This window comes from Scyliorhinus torazame, chromosome 28, assembly GCF_047496885.1.
Source record: "Scyliorhinus torazame isolate Kashiwa2021f chromosome 28, sScyTor2.1, whole genome shotgun sequence".
In the NCBI taxonomy this organism is placed as follows: Eukaryota; Metazoa; Chordata; class Chondrichthyes; order Carcharhiniformes; family Scyliorhinidae; genus Scyliorhinus; species Scyliorhinus torazame.
Genome location: NC_092734.1, coordinates 31,494,787 through 31,520,997, shown reverse-complemented (window position 1 = coordinate 31,520,997; position 26,211 = coordinate 31,494,787). Strand labels below are relative to the sequence as shown.

The 26,211-nt window shown below is 48.8% G+C and overlaps 1 protein-coding gene across 2 annotated transcripts in view; it reads left to right on the top strand.

The window, feature by feature from the left end:
* Window positions 1-26,211, top strand: part of cuedc2 (CUE domain containing 2) — a 103,507-nt gene that overhangs the window by 11,373 nt on the left and 65,923 nt on the right. The window contains exons 3-5 of one of the 2 annotated variants that reach the window (XM_072491806.1): window positions 2,497-2,640; window positions 6,591-6,652; window positions 20,097-20,236. In XM_072491806.1, the coding sequence (XP_072347907.1) occupies window positions 2,497-2,640; window positions 6,591-6,652; window positions 20,097-20,236 (346 nt within the window). Of the gene's footprint in view, window positions 1-2,460; window positions 2,641-6,590; window positions 6,653-20,096; window positions 20,237-26,211 lie in introns of both variants that reach the window. The other variant, XM_072491805.1, reaches the window with a different exon arrangement.

Sequence of the window (26,211 nt, the reverse complement as noted above, 5' to 3'; positions counted from 1 at the left end):
GCTCAGAACATAAAAGCAGACAGTAAAAGCTTCTACAAATATATAAGACAAAAAAGAGTGGCTAAGGTAAATATTGGTCCTTTGGAAGATGAGAAGGGAGATTTAATAATAGGAGATGGGGAAATGGCTGAGGAGCTGAACAGATTTTTTGGGTCAGTCTTCACAGTGGAAGACACAAATAACATGCCAGCGACTGATGGAAATAAAGATATGATGGGTGAGGACCTTGAGATGATTGTAATCACTAAGGAGGCAAATTGGGCAAGCTAATGGGGCTAAAGGTAGACATGTCTCCTGGCCCTAATGGGATGCATCCCAGAGTGTTAAAAGAGATGGCTAGGGAAATTGTAAATGCACTAGTGATAATTTATCAAAATTCACTAGACTCTGGGGTGGTCCCAGAGGATTGGAAAGTAGCAAACGTGACACCACTGTTTAAAAAAGGAGGTCGGCAGAAAGCGGGTAATTATAGGTCGGTAAGCTTAACTTCGGTTGTAGGGAAAATGCTGGAATCTATCATTAAGGAGGAAATAGCGGGGCACCTGGAGGGAAATTGTCCCATTGGGCAGACGCAGCATGGGTTCATAAAGGGTAGGTCGTGTCTGACTAATTTGGTAGAATTTTTTGAGGACGTTACCAGTGCAGTAGATAACGGGGAGCCAATGGATGTGGTATATCTGGATTTCCAGAAAGCTTTTGACAAGGTGCCACGCAAAAGGTTGCTGCATAAACTAAAGATGCATGGCATTGAGGGTAAAGTGGTAGCATGGGTAGAGGATTGGTTAACTAACAGAAAGCAGAGAGTGGGGATAAATGGGTGTTTCTCTGGTTGGCAACCTGTACCTAGTGGGGTCCCTCAAGGATCCCTTGGGCCCGCAGTTGTTCACAATTTACATAGACGATTTGGAGTTGGGGACCAAGTGCAATGTGTCAAAGTTTGCAGACGACACCAAGATGAGTGGTAAAGCAAAAAGTGCAGAGGATACCGGAAGTCTGCAGAAGGATTTGGATAGGTTAGGTGAATGGGCTAGGGTCTGGCAGATGGAATTCAATGTTGCCAAGTGTGAGGCTATCCATTTTGGGAGGAATAACAGCAGAATGGATTATTATTTAAACGGTAAGATGTTAAAACATGCTGCTGTGCAGAGGGACCTGGGTGTGCTGGTGCACGAGTCGCAAAATGTTGGTGTGCAGGTGCAACAGGTGATTAAGAAGGCTAATCGAGTTTTGTCTTTCATTGCTAGAGGGATGGAGTTCAAGACTAGGGAGGTTATGCTGCAATTGTATAAGGTGTTGGTGAGGCCACATCTGGAGTATTGTGTTCCGTTTTGGTCTCCTTACCTGAGAAAGGACATATTGGCACTGGAGGGAGTGCAGAGGAGATTCACTAGGTTGATCCCAGAGTTGAGGGGATTGGATTATGACAAGAGGTTGAATAGACTGGGACTGTACTCATTGGAGTTTAGAAGGATGCGGGGGGATCTTATTGAAACATATAAAATTATGAAGGGAATAGATAGGATAGATGCGGGCAGGTTGTTTCCACTGGTCGGGGAAAGCAGAACTAGGGGGCATAGCCTCAAAATAAGGGGAAGTAGATTTAGGACCGAGTTTAGGAGGAACTTCTTCACCCAAAGGGTTGTGAATCTCTGGAATTCCTTGCCCAATGAAGCAGTTGAGGCTCCTTCTTTAAACGTTTTTACGAAAAAGATAGATACCTTTCTAAAGAATAAAGGGATTCGGGGATATGGTGTACGGGCCGGAGAGTGGAGCTGAGTCCACAAAGATCAGCCATGATCTCATTAAATGGCGGAGCAGGCTTGAGGGGCCAGATGGCCTACTCCTGTTCCTAGTTCTTATGTTCTTAATTCCAGATTTTTTATTGAATTCAAATTTCCATGCGTCGGTGGGGAAGGGAGTGAATGTTAAAGGTGGTGGGTGGGGTGCCGATCAAGTGGCCTGCTTGGTCCTGGAGTTTTTGATTGCAGACACTGAATGAGGGTAGGAGAATTCTTTGCTGTGATATCCTCCAGATTTGAATGGTTTTCCATTTTCCAGGGAGGTCCCGAGATCAAATCCCGGCCCTGGGTCACTGTCCGTGTAGGTTTTGCACATTCTCCCTGTGTGTCTGCGTGGGTTTCACACCCACAACCCAAAGATGTGCAGGTTAGGTGGATTGGCCACGCTAAATTGACCCTTAATTGGGGAAAAAAAATGTTTTAAAACTATAAACCTGTGTAAGAAATAATTTAGCTTCAAGTGTGAGGGAATCAATGGCTGTTGGTGAATTTTACAATCTCAGAATTAAGTTAGTGTCTGAAAGACTTTGGACATTTGTACTTTATAATCAAGGTGAGGGTATTCAAATGATCTGACAGAACAACACTGTTAAGTTACTGCAAAATAGCTTGTATATTCAATTATCCACAATGTTTTGGACTTCCCGTTGTGCCATGGTAGGACAATTCTGTCAATGTCGTGTTGCTGCCCCTACAGTGTGATGGATGAGGTGATACTTTCCTATATCACCGGTGTACTGGAGGAACTTGGATCTTCAGACTCGTCTGAGGAGAACTTCGACGTGGAAATGTTTGTGGAGATGATGGCGGCCTACATCCCAGGCTTTGCAGAGATAAGCAGGTGGGAAGTCTCTTGCACTTGCAGGTAGTTGGGTGATGTGCTAAAAATGCTGGCATTTGGGAGGAATCCTGTCGAACCTCTTTTTTTTAAAAACAAAATAATTTACGGGATGGGAGTGTCGCTGGTTTGGCCAATGTTTATTGCCCATCCATAATTGCCCTTGCGAAAAGGTGGTGATGGGCCGCCGCCTTAAATCGCTGCAGTCCCTGAGATGTAGGTACACTCACAGTGCTGTTAGGGAGGGAGTTCCAGGATTTTGACCTAGCGACAGTGAAGGATATATTTCCAAGTCAGGATGGTGAGTGACTTGGAGGGCGACCTCCAGGTGTTGGTGTTCCCAGGTATCTGCTGCCCTTTTCCTTCTCGATGGTAGTAGTATTAATGGGATGAAAAGCTGAATTGTCTAATATTTCATACCGAGAAGATCTCGGGGATGTAAAGCAACGATGTCTGTGTTAACGTTTTGACATTTGGAACAAGCGTGCTGATTCTTCATATGCTAGCAGCACGTTTTGGCAACTTATCCTCACAGCCAAAACCATTCCGTGGACAGGCATTTTCCAATGGCCGCTCTTTTAGACAGGGATGCATTTATTTTTCCCCTGCACTGTCCACTGGCTGGAATGATGAACTCGTCATGAAAAAAAGATGCAACTGTTTACCTTCTGATACGTTTACCCCCGTACCAGAAGAGATAGTGCCTTTGTCCACCAATCTGTGAGGGAAGCATTAAGAATGTACAGCACCCTTGCCTCAGAAATAGTGGATCAATATTGAAAACAGACAGCAAGTTCGTACCTGTAAATTATAAGCCCGGCAGTTTGACTTCAGTTATAGGCATGTAACTAGAATGGATCATTGGGAGATATTCCCAATGTATGACCATAAGACATAGGAGCAGAATTAGGTCACTCGGCCCATCGAGTCTGCTCCGCCATTCAATCATGGCTGATATTTTCTCATCCCCATGCTCCTGCCTTCTCCCCATAACCCCTGATCCCCTTATTAATGAAGAACCTATCTATCTCTGTCTTAAAGACACTCGGTGAATTGGCCTCCACAGCCTTCTGCGGCAAAGAGTTCCACAGATTCACCACCCTCTGGCTGAAAAAATTCCTCCTCATCTTTGTTTTAAAGGATCGTCCCTTTAATCTGAGATGGTGTCCTCTGGTTCTAGTTTTTCCTACAAGTGGAAACATCCTCTCAACTTACACTCTATCCAGGCCTCGCAGTATCTTGTGCGTTTCAATAAGATCCTCTCTCATCCTTCTAAACTCCAACGAGTACAGACCCAGAGTCCTCAAACGTTCCTCATACGACAAGTTCTTCATTCCAGGGATCATTCTTGTGAACCTCCTCTGGGCCCTTTCCAAGGCCAGCACATCCTTCCTTAGATATGGGGCCCAAAATTGCTCACAATAATCCAAATGGGGTCTGACCAGAGCCTTATACAGCCTCAGAAGTACATCCCTGCTCTTGTATTCTAGCCCTCTCGACATGAATGCTAACATTGCATTTGCCTTCTTCACTGCTGACTGAACCTGCATATTAACCTTAAGAGAATCGTGAACAAGGACTCCCAAGTCCCTTAGTGCTTCTGCTTTCTGAAGCATTTCCCCATTTAGAAAATAGTCCATGCCTAGATTCCTCCTTCCAAAGTGCATGACCTCTCATTTCCCACATTGTATTTCATTTGCCACTTCATTGCCCACTCGCCTAGCTTGTCCAAGTCCTTCTGCAGCCCCCTTGTTTCCTCAATACTACCTGTCCCTTTACAGATCTTTGAATCATCTGCAAACTTAGCAACAGTGCCTTCAGTACCTTCTTCCAGATCATTAATGTATATTGTGAAAAGTTGTGGTCCCAGCACAGACCCCTGAGGCACACCACTAGTCACCGGCTGCCATCCTGAAAAAGAGCCCTTTATCCCCACTCTTTGCCTTCTGCCTGTCAGCCAATCCTCTATCCATGCCAGGATCTTACCCTGAACACCATGGGCTTTTAACTTATTTAACAGTCTCCTATGCGGCACCTTGTCAAAGCCCTTCTGGAAATCTAAATAAATAACATCCATTGATTCTCCTTTGTCTAACTTGCTTGTTACCTCCTCAAAGAACTCTAACAGATTTATCAGAAAAGACCCCCTTTGACAAAGCCGTGCTGACTCAGTCCTATTTTATCATACACTTCCAAGTGCTTCGCGATCTCATCTTTAATAACAGACTCTAAAATCTTACCAATGACCGAAGTCAGGCTAACCGGCCTATAATTTGCTGTCTTCTGCCTCCCTCCCTTCTTAAACAGTGGTGTTACATTCGCCACCTTCCAGTCCTCTGGGACCCTTCCTGCCTCCAGTGATTCCTGAAAGATCATCACTAATGCCTCGACAATTTCCTCAGCTATCTCCTTTAGGTCCCTGGGGTGTAGTCCATCTGGTCCAGGATGGACAACCCAAACAGGGAAGGGGTTATAAAACACCCTTTAACACGGCTCCCAAAAAAGACAGCCACGTCTCTTGAACCTGGTGGACTTTTGTGAGAAAATGACTAGCTTTGTGGATAGCGTTAGTCCAGTTCCCCACACCTAATGAGAGAGAGAGAGAGGGTGCCCAGTGAAATTGAGAGAAATACCTTATGGCAAATGAAGAATGGGTGACTGCCATGCAGAAAGAAGATTGCAATTAATAATCTTTATTGTCACAAGTAGGCTTACATTAACACTGCAATGAAGTTACTGTGAAAATCCCCTAGTCGCCACCTTCTGGCGCCTGTTCGGGTACACACAGGGAGAATTCAGAATGTCCAATTCACCTGACAAGCGCGTCTTTCGGGACTTGTGGGAGGAAACCGGAGCACCCGGAAGAAACCCACGGAGACACGGGGAGAATGTGCAGACTCCGCACAGACAGTGACCCAAGCCGGGAATTGAACGTGAAACTCTGGCACTGTGAAGCAACAGTGCTAACCGCTGTGCGACGGTGCCGCCCAATTAATAGCGGTGTGGTGTCATTTAGGGATGATTGTTACTCACAATTTATTCATGATCAAATCAAAGGTATTGGTGGGAACTGTTCACATATTCAGGATGACATAAAGTCTGTGATTGGGTGAGATGAAAAGCAACTACGTCCTATCCAGACGTGATGGGGAATGGTTCCAGATCTAATAGGTCTCACCGAGAGCATGTATTCATCCTACAGAGCACCAAATTCCGCTGTCTTTGTACAAGATGTCGTCTTGGCTTCATCTGGAAGATTGATCTCAATTTTAGTCCCTTTGCCTAGCAGATGAATGAAATGAAAATCGCTTATTCTCACAAGTAGGCTTCAATGAAGTTACTGTGAAAAGCCCCTAGTCACCACATTCCGGTGCCTGTTCGGGGAGGCTGGTACGGGACGATATAGAGCAACCACTACTGTCTCCTAGCAACACCAAGTTTTTCCATTACAATTTGTCTCACTCGCCCTCCTTTTTGGCACCTGTCAGTCAGGATGCTCATCGGTTCCTGGTTTCCCAGTGGAGTTGGTTGCTACCCCACTCTGAGTTGGTACACCTGCACACCTTGTCTATACTGGCTTATTCTGTGACGTTTATTGATACCTGACTGTCATTAGGGGCTGGTTTAGCACACTGGGCTAAATCGCTGGCTTTGAAAGCAGACCAAGGCAGGCCAGCAGCACGGTTCGATTCCCGTACCAGCCTCCCGAACAGGCGGCGGAATGTGGCGACTAGGGGCTTTTCACAGTAACTTCATTTGAAGCCTACTTGTGACAATAAGCGATTTTCATTTTCATTTCATTATCTGCACAGCGATCAAACTGGGAGGCTTGCTGCTCTGTGTAGCTCAGCCACTTGGATGATAAATGTGATCACCGGGCAAGTGGTTCACAAAGAAGAATTAGTACCTTTCTGAACAGACGGCAGATTAAAAAGGACCCGTTTATTTTTCAGTGTCACTATCTGCGAGATGATGTTTGATTTGGCAGCGCGTTTGATAGAAGCTCGTAACAAAGGTAAGACAAGGGTGTCGGCTGGGGTTGCCATAGAAACGTGACAGTACAGGTTGGGATTGTTCCCTGCGGGGGGGCGGCGAGGGGGGAAGGAGTGCTGAACAGAGTGGGGGGGGGTGGGGGGGAGTGCTGAACAGAGTGGACAGGGGGAAACGGTTCCCGCCCGGAAAAGGATCAACAACGCGAGGGCGCAAAGTGAATTGCAAAAGAAGCAAATGTGACGTGAGGAAAAGGGGTTTTCACACAGCGAGTGGCTGGGGTCTGGGATGTGCGGCCTGGGAGTGTGGTGGATGCGGGTTCGATCGAGGCGTTCAGGAGCGAGCGAGGAGATTACTCGAATGTGCAGAGGTTTGAGGAAAAGGCAGGAGAATGGCAGCAAGTTGATGCTCATTTGGAGAGCTGGCGCAGACATGGTGGGCCGAATGGCCTCCTGCATCTCACAAATTCTGTGATACAGGTTAAGTTCAGCAGGCCAGAAGCTCAAAATTTCAATCCCTGGACTGGGCTGATTCAGCTCATCGTGACAAGGTGTCATTATTACACCTGTGCCTCTGCTGGAGAATGGGAGATGTTATATTCTGGATCCCATTCCTGTAAGGGCAGGTGCTTTGCGTGCGTGCAGAGAGGGTGGGGGAGGAGAAGAGAGGGTGGGGGAGGAGAAGCAGACAGAAAGGCTGTGGTAAATATGGTTTATACGCAGGGGTGTAAACACCAACAGTAATTACTCAAAGCAGTTTTACCATCAATCATGTTTATGGCCATTTTATCACATGAATGGATTTGTATGGAAGCGAGAGTATGGTGACATTTAAAATGAATGCTTTTCCTGTGACAACAAAAATGAAAGGAATGTTTATGAAGCCAAATGTGGGAGTATTCAAAAGGCTGCATTTTTGAAATCCCCGTTACTCACGACTTAACAATCTTGTAAGTTCTGGGTGACCTACATTCTGCAATGCCTACATGACCAAGTTTTACATCAACATGTGGGTTTAAACACAGAGCTAATTTGTGTGTGACAATTACATCAAATTGAGTAAAGGTGTTTTTGTATATAATGGATACTATTTAGAAAGTTGACGTCAGACTGCTCTCCACATCGGCAAAGGAACTCTCCACTAGAACCGGATGGCTGGTCAGTAACCTCATGATTGTTCATGGGACCCTCTGCACAAATTGACCAGCACAGAACCAACAAAACCACAGCTTGCTGACAGTAACGGGAATGCGTGGACAATGGGAGAGATGGTAACTACCCTCTCCCTTGGGAGCATTGGCTGTTGCTCGCCTGCCTATTGCTCAGAAGGGAATAGGAGGGCTATAATTCTCCTCTCTTCCTCCTTTATATCTTCCCCTATACCGCGTCAACCTTCAGGAGGATGGAGAAAGGGCTATTGATAGGTAATGTTCATTCACTGGACATGGGCATCACTGGCTAGGCCCAACATTTATTGCCCAGCCCTGACTGTCCTTGAGGAGGTAAGCCACGTTCTCGAACCGCTGAGGCCCATGTGGTGTAGGTACACCCATTGTGCTGTGAGGGAGAGTGTTCCAGGATTTTGACCCAGGAACAGTGAAGTAGCGGCTGATATATTTCCAAGTCTGAATGACGTGTGATTCGGAGGGGAACTTGCAGCTGTTAGCGGTGTTCCCACGCATCTGCTGCCCTTGTCCTCCTACATGATACACGTTGCGGGATTGGAAGGTGCTGTCAAAAGATCATTGGTGAATTCCTGCAGATGGTACACACGGCTGCCACTTTCCGTCGGTGGTGGAGGGAGTTGATGTTTGTGGATGGGGTGCCAATCAAGCGGGGCTGCTTTGCCCTGGATGGTGTTGAGCTTCTTGAGTGTTGTTGGAGCTGCACTCATCCAGGCAAGTGGGGAGCATTCCATCACACTCCTGACTTGTGCCTTGTAGATGGTGGGCAGGTTTTGGGGAGTCAGGAGGTGAGTTACTCACCCCAGGATTCCCAGCCTCTGCTCTTGTAGCCACAGTATTTATATGGCTGGGTCCAGCTCAGTTTCTGATCAATGGTATCCCCCAGGATGTTGACAGTGGGGCATTCAGCGATGGTCATGCCATTGACTATAAACGGGCGATGGTTAGATTCTCTCTTGAATCACAGGCGTTTAACCTACGAGAGTGAGCAACTGAAACCCAGTATTCCCACCCAGTAGCGGACCAGGCATTGTCATTTTCTACAAGAGCACGGCCGTTGTGAACTCTCCTGGGATGTCTGTCATCAATGCACAACGTTGTGTGAAGTGACCACTCACTAGCTGCCGTGAATTATGGAAGTTCTGGTCTTGATTCTAGGTTCTTTTTGAGTGATTTGAGAGGAAGCAGAGGTCAGGAAGTACAGTGACCACTCAATACGAACCCCAGCCAAGATCAAACCTGAGATTTTCACAGTAAACGTTAGTCTAGATCACAGTTCTGCCCCTCTACTTAGTGATTTATTTAAATCCAAATTATTACTGGCCGGTATTTATTCATTAACATTCTTATAGAGCTGGGAGTATCACAGATTGTCCACCTATATTGGTAGGGGTGGTGCACAGTGTGAGACCTGAAGACTAAAGGAACTGGAGCAGCCAAGTGCAGTTGAAGGCCATGTTGAAATTACTGTGTTGCTTTGGTAGCAACGGGTTGGGGTTGGAGTGGGCCAGGATGGTGTGTTGGTTCCAGTCACCCAGAATTCGAGTTCAAATCCATCTTGCTGCAGAGAAGCTTTAAAATTGGATTCTATAAAATCTGGTCAGTTGTGAAGGAGGAAATTAAATTGGCTGTGAAATCTGTCAATCTTGTCCTAATTCATCCAAGAACGCCCTTCAGGGAAGGGAGCCCTCCTGGTCTGGCCTACATGTGACTTCAGTCCCACACAACACTGTTGGCTTTAAATGTTTTGAAATTTGTTCGTGGGATATGTGGGTCGCTCGTGAGGCCAGCATTTATTGCTCATTCTTTTTTTAAAATAAATGTTTTTATTCTCCATTTACACCCCACCAACAGGCAGCAAACGGTAACAAATACAAAGTCAATACTCTTAACATCAACAATGATCCCATCCCCCCACCACCCCACCCAACTGTCAATATCTGCCTCAAATAAAACAAACCCTCCCACGGTGGAAAAAAAAAACAAAGGCGAAAAAGAGAAAGGAGTCCGGAATCGCCCAAGGCCACCATTAACCTATAGAGTCTCCCCCCCCCCCCCCCCCCCCCCCCCCCCCCCATGATGACACTCAATGCCATCCAGCCTCCAAAAGAGTACCGTAAATGACACCCAAGAGCTGTAAAACCCCCTCCCCAACTCCACCCCTCCACTTCCTCGTGCAAAACTCTTCCCCCCAACCTTGCTTCCTCCCCCCCCCCCCCCCCCCCCCCACCCAACTTTCCACCCCGGCTAGACCCCTCGGACCCTGTTCTGCCAGGCTCTGATGGCTGCAGCCCCCCCCCCCCCCCCACCTCACCCCCGTTCACTGGCCTGCTTAAACTGGCCAGTGTGGAGGCCCCTGCCCGGGTCTCTTTCCCCCTTGCCCGGCCCGGGACACAAACCCCGCACACACATACACACCCCAAAGAACCCTCATTCTGACTGAAAGTCCCATCCCTTCCCTTGTCCAAATATACACAACGTTGGCTCCTGTAACCCATACTCCAGCACGCAGTGAAACAAAAAAGAAAAAAATACAGTCATGAGGCTACATCGGTACATGACCATTTCTCAATTCTGCCACAGTCCTTCTGCCTTCGCAAACTCCTCCGCTGCTTCCGCCGTCCCAAAATAAAAGTCTTTGAACTTGTAGGTCACCCTCAATACAATGCCGCACCGCACCTTGCTAATGTACAGTGCCCTCTTCACCCGGTTGAAGGCAGCCCGCCTCCTCGCCAGCTCCACCGTAAAGTCCTGGTATACACGTATACCAGCTCCAGCCCACTGCACCACCCGCTTCTGCTTGGCCCAGCTCAGGACCACCTTCACACTGTACCTACGGAAGCACAGAGTCACTGCCCTTGGCGGCTCACTCGCCTTTGGTACAGGCCTCCACGACCGATGAGCCCGATCCAGTTCATATCGGGAGGGATCCTCCCCCAATAGTTCCGCCAGCATCGCGGCAAAATACTCAGTCGGCCTCGGTCCTTCCACGCCTTCGGGCAGCCCCACAATCCTCAAATTCTGTCGCCTGGATCTCTTTTCCAGGTCTTCTATTTTTCCTCGCAGATCCTTGTTAATGTCCATCACCTTCCGCATCTCCTTCCCCATCGAGGCAAGTTGATCACCGTGCTGCAATACCGTCTCCTCCACTTCCTTCAGCGCCTCCCCTTGCTCTCGCACCTCCGCCACTGCGCTCACCACCGCTGTCAACACCGGGGAAATCGCCTCCTCCACCAGCACACTCAAAACCTCCCTCATTGTCTCCATGTATTTTGTAAACTGCCTTTCGAATTCCGCAGCCATCACTGTAGTTATTTCTTCAGCCGTAAGCAATGCGGCCTCCCCTGGTGCTCCAGCCTCCATTTTCTTTACTGACCCCGCGGTGACCTTTCCACTCCCCGACGGGCTTTCAGCTGCTTTTTTCACGGACGTTTTTTTTTTTTTTGCTGGTCTTCGACGTTTCCCTTCTTTGTGCTGTCTCCCGACTTTCACTGCCTTCGCTGGCCCTAGGACCGGGCGTTAACCCCCGACAATGCCGTTCCCGAACGGGAGCCCTCCAACGTGCGGCTGCCTCCCGCCCGCCGTCACCGGAAGTCGTTTATTGCTCATTCTTAATTGCCCTTGAGGCAGTGGTGAGCTACTTTATTGAACCGCTGCAGTCCATCTGGTGTAGTGAGGGAGCTGCAGGGTTTTGGCCCGGGTTTGAAAGCGGCCTATTGCTACCACCCGGAACGCCTTTTCTCAGTAACTAGGATGGGCGATCAGTGTGGAACTTGACAGTGGCGTTCATATGCCGCGAAAGTTTGAAGTGGGACGCTGGAATATCCCTGCTCTTGTGGCTGAGTGGAAATGTGTCCTCAGAGAGACACTGGGACTACCTGAGGAAAAGGGGGATTGTCTGGAGTCCAGATAGCACGGGGCAAGAGGCGAAGGGGGAAAGATGTCTTTCATCGCTCAGGACAGTCTGAAGGATCAAAGGAAAGGTCAAGGCTGTTGTTTAGTTTGGTCTTAACGATAGTAAGTCACCCACATTGAATAACTATTAAAATACACACTGGCAATCTGAAATAAATCGTGTTGAAAATACCCAATACAGTCGCCATCCGGAAGAGAGAGAGAGACTGTTCAACATTTGGGCTGAGCTGGTTGCCCTCAAGTTGGTTACCGTGGAGATTCTAAATCGGGGCTGACACATTAGCTGTCTCAGTATTGTGCTGAAAAATGCTACCTTATTCCATCATGAAGACTAAACTCGCTCTGAATGTTAGAATGGTGGACTCGCGTTGAATATGCTTATTGATTCATTTTGCTTTTTGAAAAGGTTACCTGATTTGCAATCTTCAGTGTTGTCGTTTTAAAAAATATATATTTTATTCAAGATTTTTGGCCAAACATAACAGTACGTAGTGTTTCTTTTACACAACAATAAAGCAATATAAATAACAGTGGCCAGTTTTAAACAATTAAATAAATAATATATAAACAAAAACAAAACTGAATGGCAACTGCCTTGTCCAAAATAAATACTCTCCAAAAATACAATCCAACAATCCAATATACAATTACCTATAACAAATACGTATACATATACAGTAACATCCCTGAGAGTCCGTCTGATTCCTCCTCCCCCCCCCCCCACCCCCCTTCCCCCCCTCCCCCCTCCCCCCTGGGTTGCTGCTGTTGTCTACTTCTTTTCCATTCCCTCTATCTATCTGTGAGGTAATCGACGAACGGTTGCCACCGCCTGGTGTACCCTTGAGCCGAACCCCTTAACACGAACTTAATCCGTTCTAACTTTATAAACCCTGCCATGTCGTTTATCCAGGTCTCCACACCCGGAGGTTTGGCTTCCTTCCACATTAACAATATCCTGCGCCGGGCTACTAGGGACGCAAAGGCCAACACGTCAGCCTCTCTCGCCTCCTGCACTCCCGGCTCTTCTGCAACCCCAAATATAGCCAACCCGTCAGCTTGGTTCGACCCGGACCCCCACCACCTTCGAAAGCACCTTTGCCACCCCCACCCAGAACCCCTGTAGTGCCGGGCATGACCAGAACATGTGGGTGTGATTCGCTGGGCTTCTCGAGCATCTCCCACACCTATCCTCTACCCCAAAAAATTTACTGAGCCGTGCTCCAGTCATATGCGCCCTGTGTAGAACCTTGAATTGTATCAGGCTTAGCCTGGCACACGAGGATGATGAGTTTACCCTACGTAGGGCATCAGCCCACAGCCCCTCCTCAATCTCCTCCCCCAGTTCTTCTTCCCATTTCCCTTTCAGCTCATCTACCATGATCTCCCCCTCGTCCCTCATTTCCCTGTATATGTCCGACACCTTACCATCCCCCACCCATGTCTCTGAGATCACTCTATCCTGCACCTCCTGCGTCGGGAGCTGCGGGAATTCCCTCACCTGTTGCCTCGCAAAAGCCCTCAATTGCATGTACCGAAATGCATTCCCTTGGGGTAACCCATATTTTTCCGTCAGCGCTCCCAGACTCGCAAACGTCCCATCTACAAACAGATCTCTCAGTTGTACTACCCCAGCTCTTTGCCATGCTCCAAATCCCCCATCCATTCTCCCCGGAACGAACCTATGAATTGTTTCTTATCGGGGACCGCACCGAGGCTCCCGTCTTTCCCCTATGCCGTCTCCACTGCCCCCAAATTTTCAATGTGGCCACCACCACTGGGCTTGTGGTGTATTTCTTTGGTGAGAACGGCAACGGTGCCGTCACCATTGCTTGTAGGCTAGTCCCCCTGCAGGACGCCCTCTCCAATCTCTTCCACGCCGCTCCCTCCCCTTCTCCCATCCACTTACACACCATTGAAACATTGGCGGCCCAGTAGTACTCACTTAGGCTCGGTAGTGCCAGCCCCGCCCCTGTCCCTACTACGCTGCAAGAATCCCCTCCTCACTCTCGGGGTCTTCCCAGCCCACACAAAACTCATAATACTCTTCTCGATTCTTTTGAAAAAAGCCTTCGTGATCACCACCGGGAGGCACTGAAACACAAAAAGGAATCTCGGGAGGACCACCATTTTAACCGCCTGCACCCTACCTGCCAATGACAGGGACACCATGTCCCATCTCTTAAAGTCCTCCTCCATCTGTTCCACCAACCGCGTTAAATTAAGCCTGTGTAATGTACCCCAATTCTTGGCTATCTGGATCCCCAAGAACCGGAAGTCCCTTGTTACCTTCCTCAACGGTAAATCCTCTATCTCTCTGCTCTGCTCCCCTGGATGCACCACAAACAACTCACTTTTCCCCAAGTTCAGTTTATACCCTGAAAAATCCCCAAATTCCCCAAGTATCCGCATTATCTCTGGCATCCCCTCCGCCGGGTCCGCCACATATAGCAACAAATCATCCGCATACAGAGATACCCGGTGTTCCCCCCCCCCCCCCCCCCCCCCCTCCCCCGAGTACTCCCCTCCACTTCCTGGAACCCCTCAATGCTATGGCCAGGGGTTCAGTCGCCAGTGCAAACAATAACTGGGACAGAGGACATCCCTGCCTCATCCCTCTATGGAGCCGAAAATAGTCAGACCCCCGTCCATTCGTGACCACGCTCGCCATCGGGGCCCTATACAGCAACTGTACCCACCTGATACACCCATCCCCAAAGCCAAATCTCCTCAGCACCTCTCACAAATAATCCCACTCCACTCTATCAAATGCTTTCTCGGCATCCATCGCCACCACTATCTCCGCTTCCCCCTCTGGTGGGGGCATCATCATTACCCCTAGCAGCCTCCGTATATTTGATTTCAGCTGTCTCCCCTTCACAAACCCAGTTTGGTCCTCATGAACCACCCCCGGGACACAATCCTCTATCCTCATTGCCATTACCTTGGCCAGAATCTTAGCGTCCACATTCAGGAGGGAAATGGGCCTGTAGGACCCGCATTGCAGCGGGTCTTTTTCCTTCTTTAGGAGGAGCGATATCGTTGCCTCTGACATAGTCGGGGGCAGCTGCCCCCTTTCCCGCGCCTCATTAAAGGTTCTCATCAGTAGCGGGGCCAGCAAGTCCATATATTTCCTATAGAATTCAACTGGGAATCCGTCTGGTCCCGGGGCCTTCCCCGCCTGCATGCTCCCAATCCCTTTCACTACTTCCTCCGTCTCAATCTGTGCTCCCAGTCCCGCCCTCTCCTGCTCCTCCACCTTAGGAAATTCCAGCTGATCCAGAAAGCACATCATTCTCTCCTTCCCATCCGGGGGCTGAGCTTCATATAATCTTTCATAAAATGCCTTGAACACTCCATTCACTCTCTCCGCTCCCCGCTCCATCTCTCCCTCCTCATCTCTCACCCCCCCCCCCATCTCCCTCGCTGCTCTCCTTTTCCTCAGTTGGTGGGCCAGCAACCTGCTCGCCTTCTCCCCGTATTCGTACTGTACACCCTGTGCCTTCCTCCATTGTGCCTCTGCATTACCCGTAGTCAACAAGTCAAATTCTACATGTAGCCTTTGCCTTTCCCTGTACAGTCCCTCCTCCGGTGCCTCCGCATATTGTCTGTCCACCCTCAGAAGTTCTTTCAACAACCGCTCCCTTTCCCTACCCTCCTGCTTTCCTTTATGTGCCCTAATAGATATCAGCTCCCCTCTAACCACTGCCTTCAGCGCCTCCCAGACCACTCCCACCTGTACCTCCCCATTATCATTGAGTTCCAAGTTCCTTTCAATACACCCCCTCACCCTTAAACACACCCCCTCATCTGCCAATAATCCCATGTCCATTCTCCAGGGTGGACGCTGTTGTTTTTCTTCCCCTATCTCCAGGTCCACCCAATGTGGAGCATGATCCGAAATGGCTATAGCTGTGTACTCTGTCCCCATCACCTTTGGGATCAGTGCCCTTCCCAAAACAAAAAAATCTATTTGTGAATAAACTTTGTGGACATAGGAGAAAAACGAAAACTCCTTACTCCTAGGTCTACTAAATCTCCAGGGGTCTACTCCTCCCATCTGCTCCATAAAGTCCTTAAGCACCCGAGCTGCAGCCGGACTCCTTCCAGTCCTGGACCTCGATCTGTCCAGCCCTGGGTCCAGCACCGTATTAAAATCTCCACCCATTACCAACTTCCCCACTTCTAGGTCCGGGATTCGTCCTAACATACGCCTCATAAAGTTGGCATCATCCCAGTTCGGGGCATACACGTTCACTAATACCACCGCCTCCCCTTGCAATTTGCCACTCACCATCACGTATCTGCCCCCACTATCCGCCACTATAGTCTTTGCCTCAAACATTACCCGCTTCCCCACTAGTATGGCCACCCCCCTGTTTTTTGCGTCTAGCCCCGAATGAAACACCTGCCCCACCCATCCTTTGCGTAGTCTGACCTGGTCTGTCAGCTTCAGATGCGTCTCCTGAAGCATAACCATATCTGCCTTAAGTTTCTTTAGGTGTGCGAGTACCCGTGCCCTCTTAATCGGCCCGTTCAGCCCTCTCACATTCCACGTGATCAACCGGGTTGGGGGGCTCTTTACCCCCCCCTCCCCCTTGACGACTAGCCATCTCCTTTTTCAATCCAGCTCCTCACCCGGTTCCCACGTAGCTGTATCTCCCCCAAGCGGCCCCCCGCCCACCCCCCCCCCCCCATACCAGCTCCCCCTTCTCCCCAGCAGCAGCAACCCAGTTAACCCCCCCCCCCCGTTAGATCCCAAACTAGCGTAATTGCACCCCCCATGTTGCTCCCAGAAGTCAGCAAACTCTGGCCGACCTCGGCTTCCCTCCCCGTGACCTCGGCTCACACTGTGCGAGGCCCCCTCCTTCCTGCTTCCCTGTTACCATAGCGCGGGAACAAAGCCCGTGCTTCCCTTTTGGCCCTGCCCCCAATGGCCGGCGCCCCCAGCTCCTCATCCCCCCCCCCCCCCCCCACCCCCCTCCCCCACGACATGGGGAAGAGAGAAAAGTTACAGGGTCGCAGGATTAACAACTTGGGAAGTCATCTCTTCCCTCTTTTCCCCCCCTTCATCCCACATATTCACCCCCCCACTTTGTCCCAAACGTTCTTTTTCTGGCCCGCTCACTCCAGTTTCTCCTCGACAATAAATGTCCACGCCTCATCTGCCGTTTCGAAGTAGTGGTGTTTCCCTTGATGTGTGACCCACAGTCTTGCCGGTTGCAGCATTCCAAATTTAATCTTCCTTTTGTGCAGCACCGCCTTGGCCCGATTAAAGCTTGCCCTCCTTCTCGCCACCTCCGCACTCCAATCTTGATATATGCGGATCACCGCGTTCTCCCACCTACTGCTCCGAGTTTTCTTTGCCCATCTGAGGACCATCTCTCTGTCCTTATATCGGAGAAATCTCACCACTATGGCTCGAGGAATTTCTCCAGCCCTCGGTCTTCGCGCCATAACTCGATAGGCTCCCTCCACCTCCAGCGGACCCGTTGGGGCCTCCGCTCCCATTAACGAGTGCAGCATCGTGCTCACATATGCCCCGACGTCCGCCCCTTCTACACCTTCGGGAAGACCAAGAATCCTTAAATTCTTCCTCCTCGCATTATTCTCCAGCACCTCCAGCCTTTCCACACACCTTTTGTGTTGTGCCTCGTGCATCTCCGTTTTCACCACCAGGCCCTGTATGTCGTCCTCATTCTCAGCAACCTTTGCCTTCATGACCCGAAGCTCCTGTTCCTGGGTCTTTTGCTCCTCCTTTAGCCCCTCAATCGCTTGTAATATCGGGGCCAACAGCTCCTTCTTCATCTCCTTTTTGAGTTCTTCCATGCAACGCCGCAGGAACTCTTGTTGGTCAGGGCCCCATATTAAACTGCCTCCTTCCGACGCCATCTTGCTTTGTGCCTGCCTTCCTGGCCACTGCTCTAGAGGATCCACCGCAATCCGGCCACTTTCCTCTCTTTTTTCCATCCGTGTCCAGGGGGGATTCCCTTCTGGATTACCACACAGTGTTTTTTGCCGTTAAAATTGCCGTTGGGGCTCCTATTAAGAGCCCAAAAGTCCGTTCCACCGGGAGCTGCCGAAACGTGCGACTTAGCTGGTTGTCGCCGCACCCGGAAGTCGTCGTTTATAGTCTTAACATGGTATTCCCCACACAGGAATGTGGTATTCCCCACACAGGAATGTGGTATTCTCCACACAGGAACATGGTATTCCCCACGCAGGAACGTGGTATTCCCCACGCAGGAACGTGGTATTCCCCACGCAGGAACGTGGTATTCCCCACGCAAAAACAGGCCATGTCACTCAGCAAGTCTATCCCTTTTATTATTCTGTCAGGAATTGTTGGCATCGCTGGCTGTGCCAGCATTTATTGTCCATCCTTAATTTCCCTTGAGGGGGAAGTTAAGAGTCAACCACATTGCTGTGGTCTGGATTCACATATAGGCCAGACCAGGTAAGGACGGCAGATTTCCTTCCCTAAAGGACATTAGTGAACCAGGTATTTATTACGACAATCATTTTATTGTTGGACTTTTAATTCCATATTTTTAAAAATTGAATTCAAATTTCACCATCTGCTGCGGTGTGATTCGAACATGGGTCCCAGAGCATTATTCTGAGTCTCTAAATTACTAGTCCAGTGACTGTACTGGCATTTATGCTGTACACAAGCTTCCTCCCACCCTACGTCATCTCACTCTATCAATATACCCTTGTAGTGCTTTCTCTCTCGGGTATTTACCCAGCTTCTGTATCTTTGCTATTCACCTCAACTACCCCTTGTGGTATGCTGTTTGCAAATTGCTTATCGGGCGGCGCGGTAGTACAGTGGTTAGTACTGCCAGGGTCCCAGGTTCGATTCCCGGCTTGGGTCACTATCTGTGCGGAGTCTGCCCGTTCTCCGTGTGTCTGCGTGGGTTTCCTCCGGGTGCTCTGGTTTCCTCCCACAAGTCCCCGAATGACATGCTTGTTAGGTGAATTGGACATTCTGAATTCTCCCTCTTGTACCCGAACAGGCGCCGGAGTGTGGCGACAAGGGGCTTTTCACAGTAACTTCATTGCAGTGTTAATGTAAGCCTACATGTGGCACTAATATTATTATTATTATTACTACTGCGTGTCCTACATCCCATCAGTGACTCCGCTTCAAATGTAATTAAATGGCTTTCAAGGACTTTAGCAAGTCCGAGGATCGTGAAAGGCGCTATATAAATGCAAGTATTTTTACTGTCTTTAATGTTGAGATTCTGAGAGTGTCAAAGGCCAGCCCCTAGCTTCTGGTTAAATGCCGGAGTGCTTCTGTGCTAACTCCTCGGGACGATGTCAGTGTCGAGGTGGCTACTCCTACAAATAAGTTCCAACCACAGAAAGATAGAGGGAATGGAAAAGAAGAAGACAGCAGCAGCAACCCAGGGGGTGGGGGGGGGGGGGGGAACCAGAAGGACTCTCAGGGATGTTAGTGTATATGTATAATTTGCATAGGTTGTTGTTATAGGTAATTGTATATTGGACTGCTGAATTGTATTTTTGGAGAGTATTTATTTGGGACAAGGCAGTTGCCATTTAGTTTTGTTTTTTAAATTTGATGTTGTTTATATATTATTTATTTCTTGTTTAAAACTGGCCATTGTTATTTATATTGTTATATTACTGTGTAAAGGATACACAATGTACTGTCATGGTTGGCCAAAAATTTTGAATAAAATATATATTTTTAAAAATAATAAGTTCCAACGATTTTATTGGTCGGCTTTGTGATGTTTGCTGCTCAGGGATTGGTAGTTTCCCTGCCTGTTGTGTTTGTGGCATTCACTGTAGCCAATAAGATGTAGCTGTGAGGGAGTGGGCCAGTGAGGCTGATCCTAGTTCACACCCCTGATTACGTGTGGAAACGAAAGGCTTAAATAGGTGGGCGGATGGGCAGCACGGCGACCCAGTGGTTAGCACTGCAACCTCACGGCGCCGAGGTCTCCGGTTCGATCCCGGCTCTGGGTCACTGTCCGTGTGGAGTTTGCACGTTTTCCCCGTGTTTGCGTGGGTTTCACCCGCACAACCCAAACATGTGCAGGATAGGTGGATTGGCCACGCTAAATTGCCCCTTAATTGGAAAAAATAAGACCATAAGACATAGGAGCAGAATTAGGCCACTCCGCCCATCGGGTCTGCTCCACCATTCAATCATGGCTGATATTTTACTCATTCCCATTCTCCTGCCGTCTCCCCATAACCCCTGATCCCCTTATTGATCAAAAACCTATCTATCTCTGTTTTAAAGAATGAATTGGGTACTCGAAATTTAAAAAAAAAAAAAAAAAATTGGTGGACGGATGGATGATACCATCTCATTACACTTTTCTTTGCATCTTTTCAGAAAATCTTCCTTCTCTGGCCTCCTCTCAAACCAGCAAGCCGCAGTCGTCGGAGGAGGAGGAGCAGGGAAGCGACCAGGTGGAGCCGGAATCAACAGAGCAGGAAAAGAATTCGGTGGCAGGAGAGGGAGCCAGAGCAAAGGTTAGGCCGCTCTCCAGATTATGAAAGGAGCTTGTTGTATTGACCCAAGCCAATTACCACCACTGCTGAGAGATTCAAATACCGGCGAGGGGGGGCTACATTTAATATCCGCAAGACGAGAGGGTGAAGAGATACAACGGGGCATTTGTCTCCAAGGGGTAACTGCTGCAGGAGACCACCAAAGCAGATGGTGTAAAGAACGAACAAAATGGTCAGAGTCATGGGTCGGACGACAGGACTGTGTGAAGAGCTGGTGTCACCAAGGCTGAAACCTTAAAAATAGATCTGACAGAGTCACGGGGGTGGGGGGGACACGATGACGATGACGACACAGAAGATTAGCGGAGACGGGATCTGGGAAACATCTGGCCCTGGGATTGTTTGCCACTGAATTATTTCTTTTTTTCGAAGACTGTGATAAAGCAACCAATTAGAGATGCTGCTTCTGTGATTAGATGTTAGCTTCATGTCAAGAGAGCTAGGATACAAGGGCAGGGGGTGTACTTCTGAGGCTGCATAAGGCTCTGGTCAGACCCCATTTGGAGCATTGTGAGCAGTTTTGGGCCCCGTATCTAAGGAAGGATGTGCTGGCCTTGGAACGGGTCCAGAGGAGATTCACAAGAATGATCCCTGGAATGAAGAACTTGTCGTATGAGGAACGGTTGAGGTCTCTGGGTTTGTGACGATGGAGTTGAGAAGGATGAGAGAGGATCTTATTGAAACCTACAGCATACTGAGAGGCCTGGATAGAGTGGACGTGGATAGGATGTTTCCACTGATAGTCTGAGATTGGGTCCTCTGGTTCTAGTCTCTCCTAACGGGATGATCCTTTAAAACAGAGATGAGGAGGAATTTCTTCAGCCAGAGGGTGGTGAATCTGTGGAACTCTTTGCCGCAGAAGGCTGTGGAGGCCAATTCACCGAGTGTCTTTAAGACAGCGATAGATAGGTTCTTGATCAATAAGGGGATCAGGGGTTATGGGGAGAAGGCAGGAGAATGGGGATGGGAAACGTATCAGCCATAATTGAATGGCGGAGCAGACTCGATGGGCTGAGTGGCCTAATTCTGCTCCTCTGTCTTATGGTCTTGGATGAGTTGAATTGAACAAGCACTAGCTCCAGCCCGGCATTGATGTTGAACCCGAGCTTATTGCCCTTCGATGACCCTGTAGCACTAAAAATATCCAGCTTTTCACATGGCAACAGCTGCACTCCTGACTTATAAATAACCTCTGCAAAACTGTATCTGGTATGTTTGTGCCCCATGTATAACCTGAATAATACACTTAGCGAAGAGGATCAGTGGATTTTTTTTAACAGGATGTTATGATGAGATGCTTCTAGTTATTTTTTAATTCTTTTTTTTCCAACTAAGGGGCAATGTAGCGTGGCCAATCCACCTACCCTGTGCATCTTTGGGTTGTGGGGGTGAGACCCACGCAGACACTGGGAGAATGTGCAAACTCCTTATGGACAGTGACCCGGGGCGGGGATCGAACCTGGGTCCTCGGCCGTGTTAACCACTGCGCCACTGTGCTGCCCCCTCGATTCTTATTATAAGGTGGTTCAAGAAGGAGATAGTCAAAGACAGACAGTGCAAATTTTCCTCTTAAAGGGGCAGGCATCCTTATTCCTGAAAGCACTTGATGGGGATAGAGTCCCTCCGATTTTTCTGACTCCTGTATCTCTTGCCTTACCCATGCTATATATGGACTCTGCTCAAACAATGATGATTGCAGCTTGCTCTGTTGATCAGGTCTCAGCACTCCTGGTTGGAGTATTTCTGTCATTCTAAACATTATAAACGACCTGGCCTGACTATGTTGCAGTGTGATTAATGCCAGCGTTTAGAGAATGCAACCGAACCCAACTGATTCACATAGCTGGAGCTGAGTCAGGATCTTGTAACAGGCAGAATAAGCATCCCCTTCAGAGGAAGTTCCATTAGCCATTCAAATGCATTTCACGTAGCCGCCGTCTGTTGGCATTCTGGTCAACTGAGGGCATTATAGCTGAGCCCGGTCCTCCCTTTATGTTCACACATCTTCCAGCCAGAGTTACTGGTTGTTAGCAAAACCAGAAAATGCTGGAAACACTCAGCAGATCTGGCAACATCTGTGGAGAGTGGAACAGAGTTAACATTCCAGGTTGATGCAAATTCATCGACGTGAAACCCTGGGCGCGATTCTCCGAAATGGAGAAAAAGTCGCGACGCCGGAGTGAAAACCGGAGTGTTTTACTCCGGCGTTGGAGCCCCCTCCCAGCCCCCTATTTTCCCATCCCCGGGGGCTAGGAGCGGCGTCGCGTATTTTACGCGCGCTGGACCTTGGCACCGCGTAAAAAGCGCCGCCGCGTCAATGCCGTCCTCCCCGAGGCCGCCCCGCAAGAAGATGGCGGATGGATCTTGCGGGGCGGCGGAGGAAAGGAGGTCCTCCTTCAGAGAGGCCGGCCCGCCGATTGGTGGGCACCGATCGTGGGCCAGATCCCATCGGAGGCCCCCCCCCCCCGGTGCAGGAACCCCCCTTCCACAGGCCACCCCCCCTCGCGTTCGCGCGCAGTTCCCGCCGGCAGCGACCAGGTGTGGACGGCGCCGGCGGGAACCTGTCGTGTTGGGGCGGCCGCTCGGCCCATCCGGGCCGGAGAATCGCCGCCCACCTTTGCAAATGGCGATTCTCCGAGCAGCCAGGCGTGGTTCCCGCGGCGCTGGTTTGGGGGGGTGGGAGGGGGGGGGAATCGCGTGCGGGTGTCGTGGCGGTGTGGTGGGACGCCCCCGGCGATTCTCCCACCCGGCGTGGAGGGGGAGAATTCCGCCCCCTAAAGCTGTGCCACTCTCCACAGCTGCAGCCAGGTCTGCTGAGTGATTCCAGCATCTTCTATGTTTATTTCAACCGGCATCAGCAGCATTTTACTTTTGGGTCCCTGGTTCATAATCCGGAATCGGCGATCTGGCTATTGTTACCTTGGCTTTTCATGGAACTGCAAGGGAAGCAGGGAGAATGCTCTTTGGGAAAGTGTGTGCCTGTGTTTATTTATCACACACAAATGTTTTTTTTAAATGTGATGTTCCACAGAATTTCTACAGTGCAGAAGGAGGCCATTCGGCCCACCGACCCTCCGAAAGAGCACCCTACCTAGGCCCACTCCCCCCACCCTATCCCCGTAACCCCACTTAACCTGCACATCTTTGGACACTAAGGCGCAGTTTATCATGGCAAACCCATAACCTGCACATATTTAGACTGTAGGAGGAAACCGGAGCACCCGGAGGAATCCCACGCAGACACGGGGAGAAAGTTGGTGTTTTTACTTCGGCATCACTATGCCAGCAGGTGGAGCTATTGAACCACAAAACTATCTCATCACAGGTTCGCCTAGTGCGACACAGTGGTTAGCACGGCTGCCCCACAGCGTCAGAGACCCGGGTTCGATTCCATATTCCAGCATTGCTGGCCCATGACTTCAGCTGCTAGGGCCCAAAGCTCAGGAATTCTCTGCATAATTCTCTCTCCTGGGTTGGATAGGGTGGACAGTGAGAGCCTTCTCCCGCGGATGGATATGGCTGGCACGAGGGGACATAACTTTAAACTGAGGGGTAATAGATATAGGACAGAGGTCAGAGGTAGGTTCTTTACGCAAAGAGTAGTGAGGCCGTGGAATGCCCTACCTGCTACAGTAGTGAACTCGCCAACATTGAGGGCATTTAAAAGTTTATGGGATAAACATATGGATGATAATGGCATAGTGTAGGTTAGATGGCTTTTGTTTTGGTGCAACATCGTGGGCCGAAGGGCCTGTACTGCGCTGTATTGTTCTATGTTCTATGTTCTAAAGTGCAAACTCCACACAGACAGTCGCCTGAGGCTGGAATCGAACCCGGGTCTCTGACGCTGTGGGGCAGCCGTGCTAACCACTGTGTCGCACTAGGCGAACCTGTGATGAGATAGTTTTGTGGTTCAATAGCTCCACCTGCTGGCATAGTGATGCCGAAGTAAAAACACCAACTGGCTGCATTTATGGAGCACCTCTCAACATAGTAACATTCCTGGGTAGCAAAACGGGACGTTTTATCGAACGGAATTTAACATCAAGCCGCATGAGGAGATTTATGGACAAATTACTCAGGCGGGCTTTAAGAAGTTTCTTAAAGCAGGAGAGAGAATTATGCAGAGAATTCCTGAGCTTTGAGCCCTAGCAGCTGAAGTCATGGGCCAGCAATGTTGGAATATGGCAATTGGGGATGTGTAAGAAGCCAGAATTTTTGGAGCGCTTGAGATTGAAGAGAGAAGGAGGGATGGGTCAATGAGCAGATTTGAGAACAAGGAGGAGAATTTTACAATTGAGCCATTGCTTAACTGCGAGCGAATGTAGGTCAGCGAGAACTGATGGCCTGGATATGTGATTGGGACTGATTTTGAAATGAAAATGAAATGAAAATCGCTTATTGTCACAAGTAGGCTTCAAATGAAGTTACTGTGAAAAGCCCCTAGTCGCCACATTCCGGCACCGGTTCGGGGATTTTCAGGACAGGTGTGACACCAGGGTTGCAAACAGTCTTGTTCAGCCAGAGAGGGGAATGGATTTGGTGGATAAGGAGCAGAATTTGTGGCAGGGGGTCCGAGATGGTGGCTTTTATTTTCCCAATTTTTAGTTGGAGGAAATTATGTCAGTCATGCACTCTGACGATTTATAGTCCAACAAAGGAACATTTCGTAAATGTCGGCCCCATCAAAACGAGCGTGTGTTTCCTACCACCCCGGGTTACCATTAGCTGTAAGAAGCTCAAATTGAGCAAATGGCAATTACGTTGTTCTGTAAATTGGAATTGAATCTTTTGTCACTAAAGAGTTTTGAGTTGAATAATGCTTGATCTATTTTTGGTATTGTCACGAGGCTATGCCCCTTCGTCTTTGAAAAAACTGACGAGTAATTTTACAAATTGAAATGTGACCGAACAAACTAAGGCTACCTTACAAAGTGAAGGTAAAAAAACAAACTCATCACCCTCGTGGGGAGTGAAGAGAGAGCCATTTGCTATTATTCAGAGACTAGTCAGAATGTGTTACTGTCTAAAGAATGCAAAGTGCTGGATATTAAAACAATGGCTGCCCCAGACCGACGCATCCCGAACCCCCTTGGAAATACACAATAGGTGAATTACAACAGGCCAGGCAGCAGCCACTGCAGAGATATTGCAAGAAAGTTTTCGGCAGAAGCACCAGGCTGAAAGCTGGGCTCTCTCCCTCTTTTGAAATAAGTGTATTAAATCGGGTCGGAAGCAAACTTTGTGAGAAATCTGCCAGTGAACCGAGATCTCACAATAATTGCAACATCTACATACGACCACACTCCAGAATCCAGCTAATCCAAATCGGCTGCAACGTATAAAATTCTGAACCACCAGGACAATCAAAGGACACTTAACCTGTGGTATTATCATACATGAAGGTGATGCAAGGGTTAATGAAATGGCTACAGACAGCCACTAGAGGGAGCTAGTCCCATAACTATATAAGGGATGATGCTGAGCCTTGTGGGACAGAAGGTTGGAGAAGGTGGTAGCAACAGGAGTGAGGAGTTAGCTAAAGAGACTGAAGATAGAGAGAGATAGATAATAGTTTAATCTGGTAGTGAGTTAGATGTAGAGAAGAATAGTTTGTGTTATTAATCAACTGTTTGTTTCTTGGGGATAATAGTGTTACTAAAATAGTTTTGTTTGTCAACAAGCCTTGTTCTTTGGATCAACACTACGGATCAAACCATGAGGGTAAAGTAAAGCAGAGAACAATACATATATGTTCTTTTAACTTTTATTAATTTTCCCTCTGGTTTAATGATTAATAAATTTGCTCCTGAACTCAGAGCATTGTTTGATTGGTTCCTTCTTGCTGAAACACATTCTGATTTGGAAAAGGCATATTCTCTCTTAACAGATTGATACTTGGATTAGGAACCGCAGGAATTAAATTCAAATGAAGT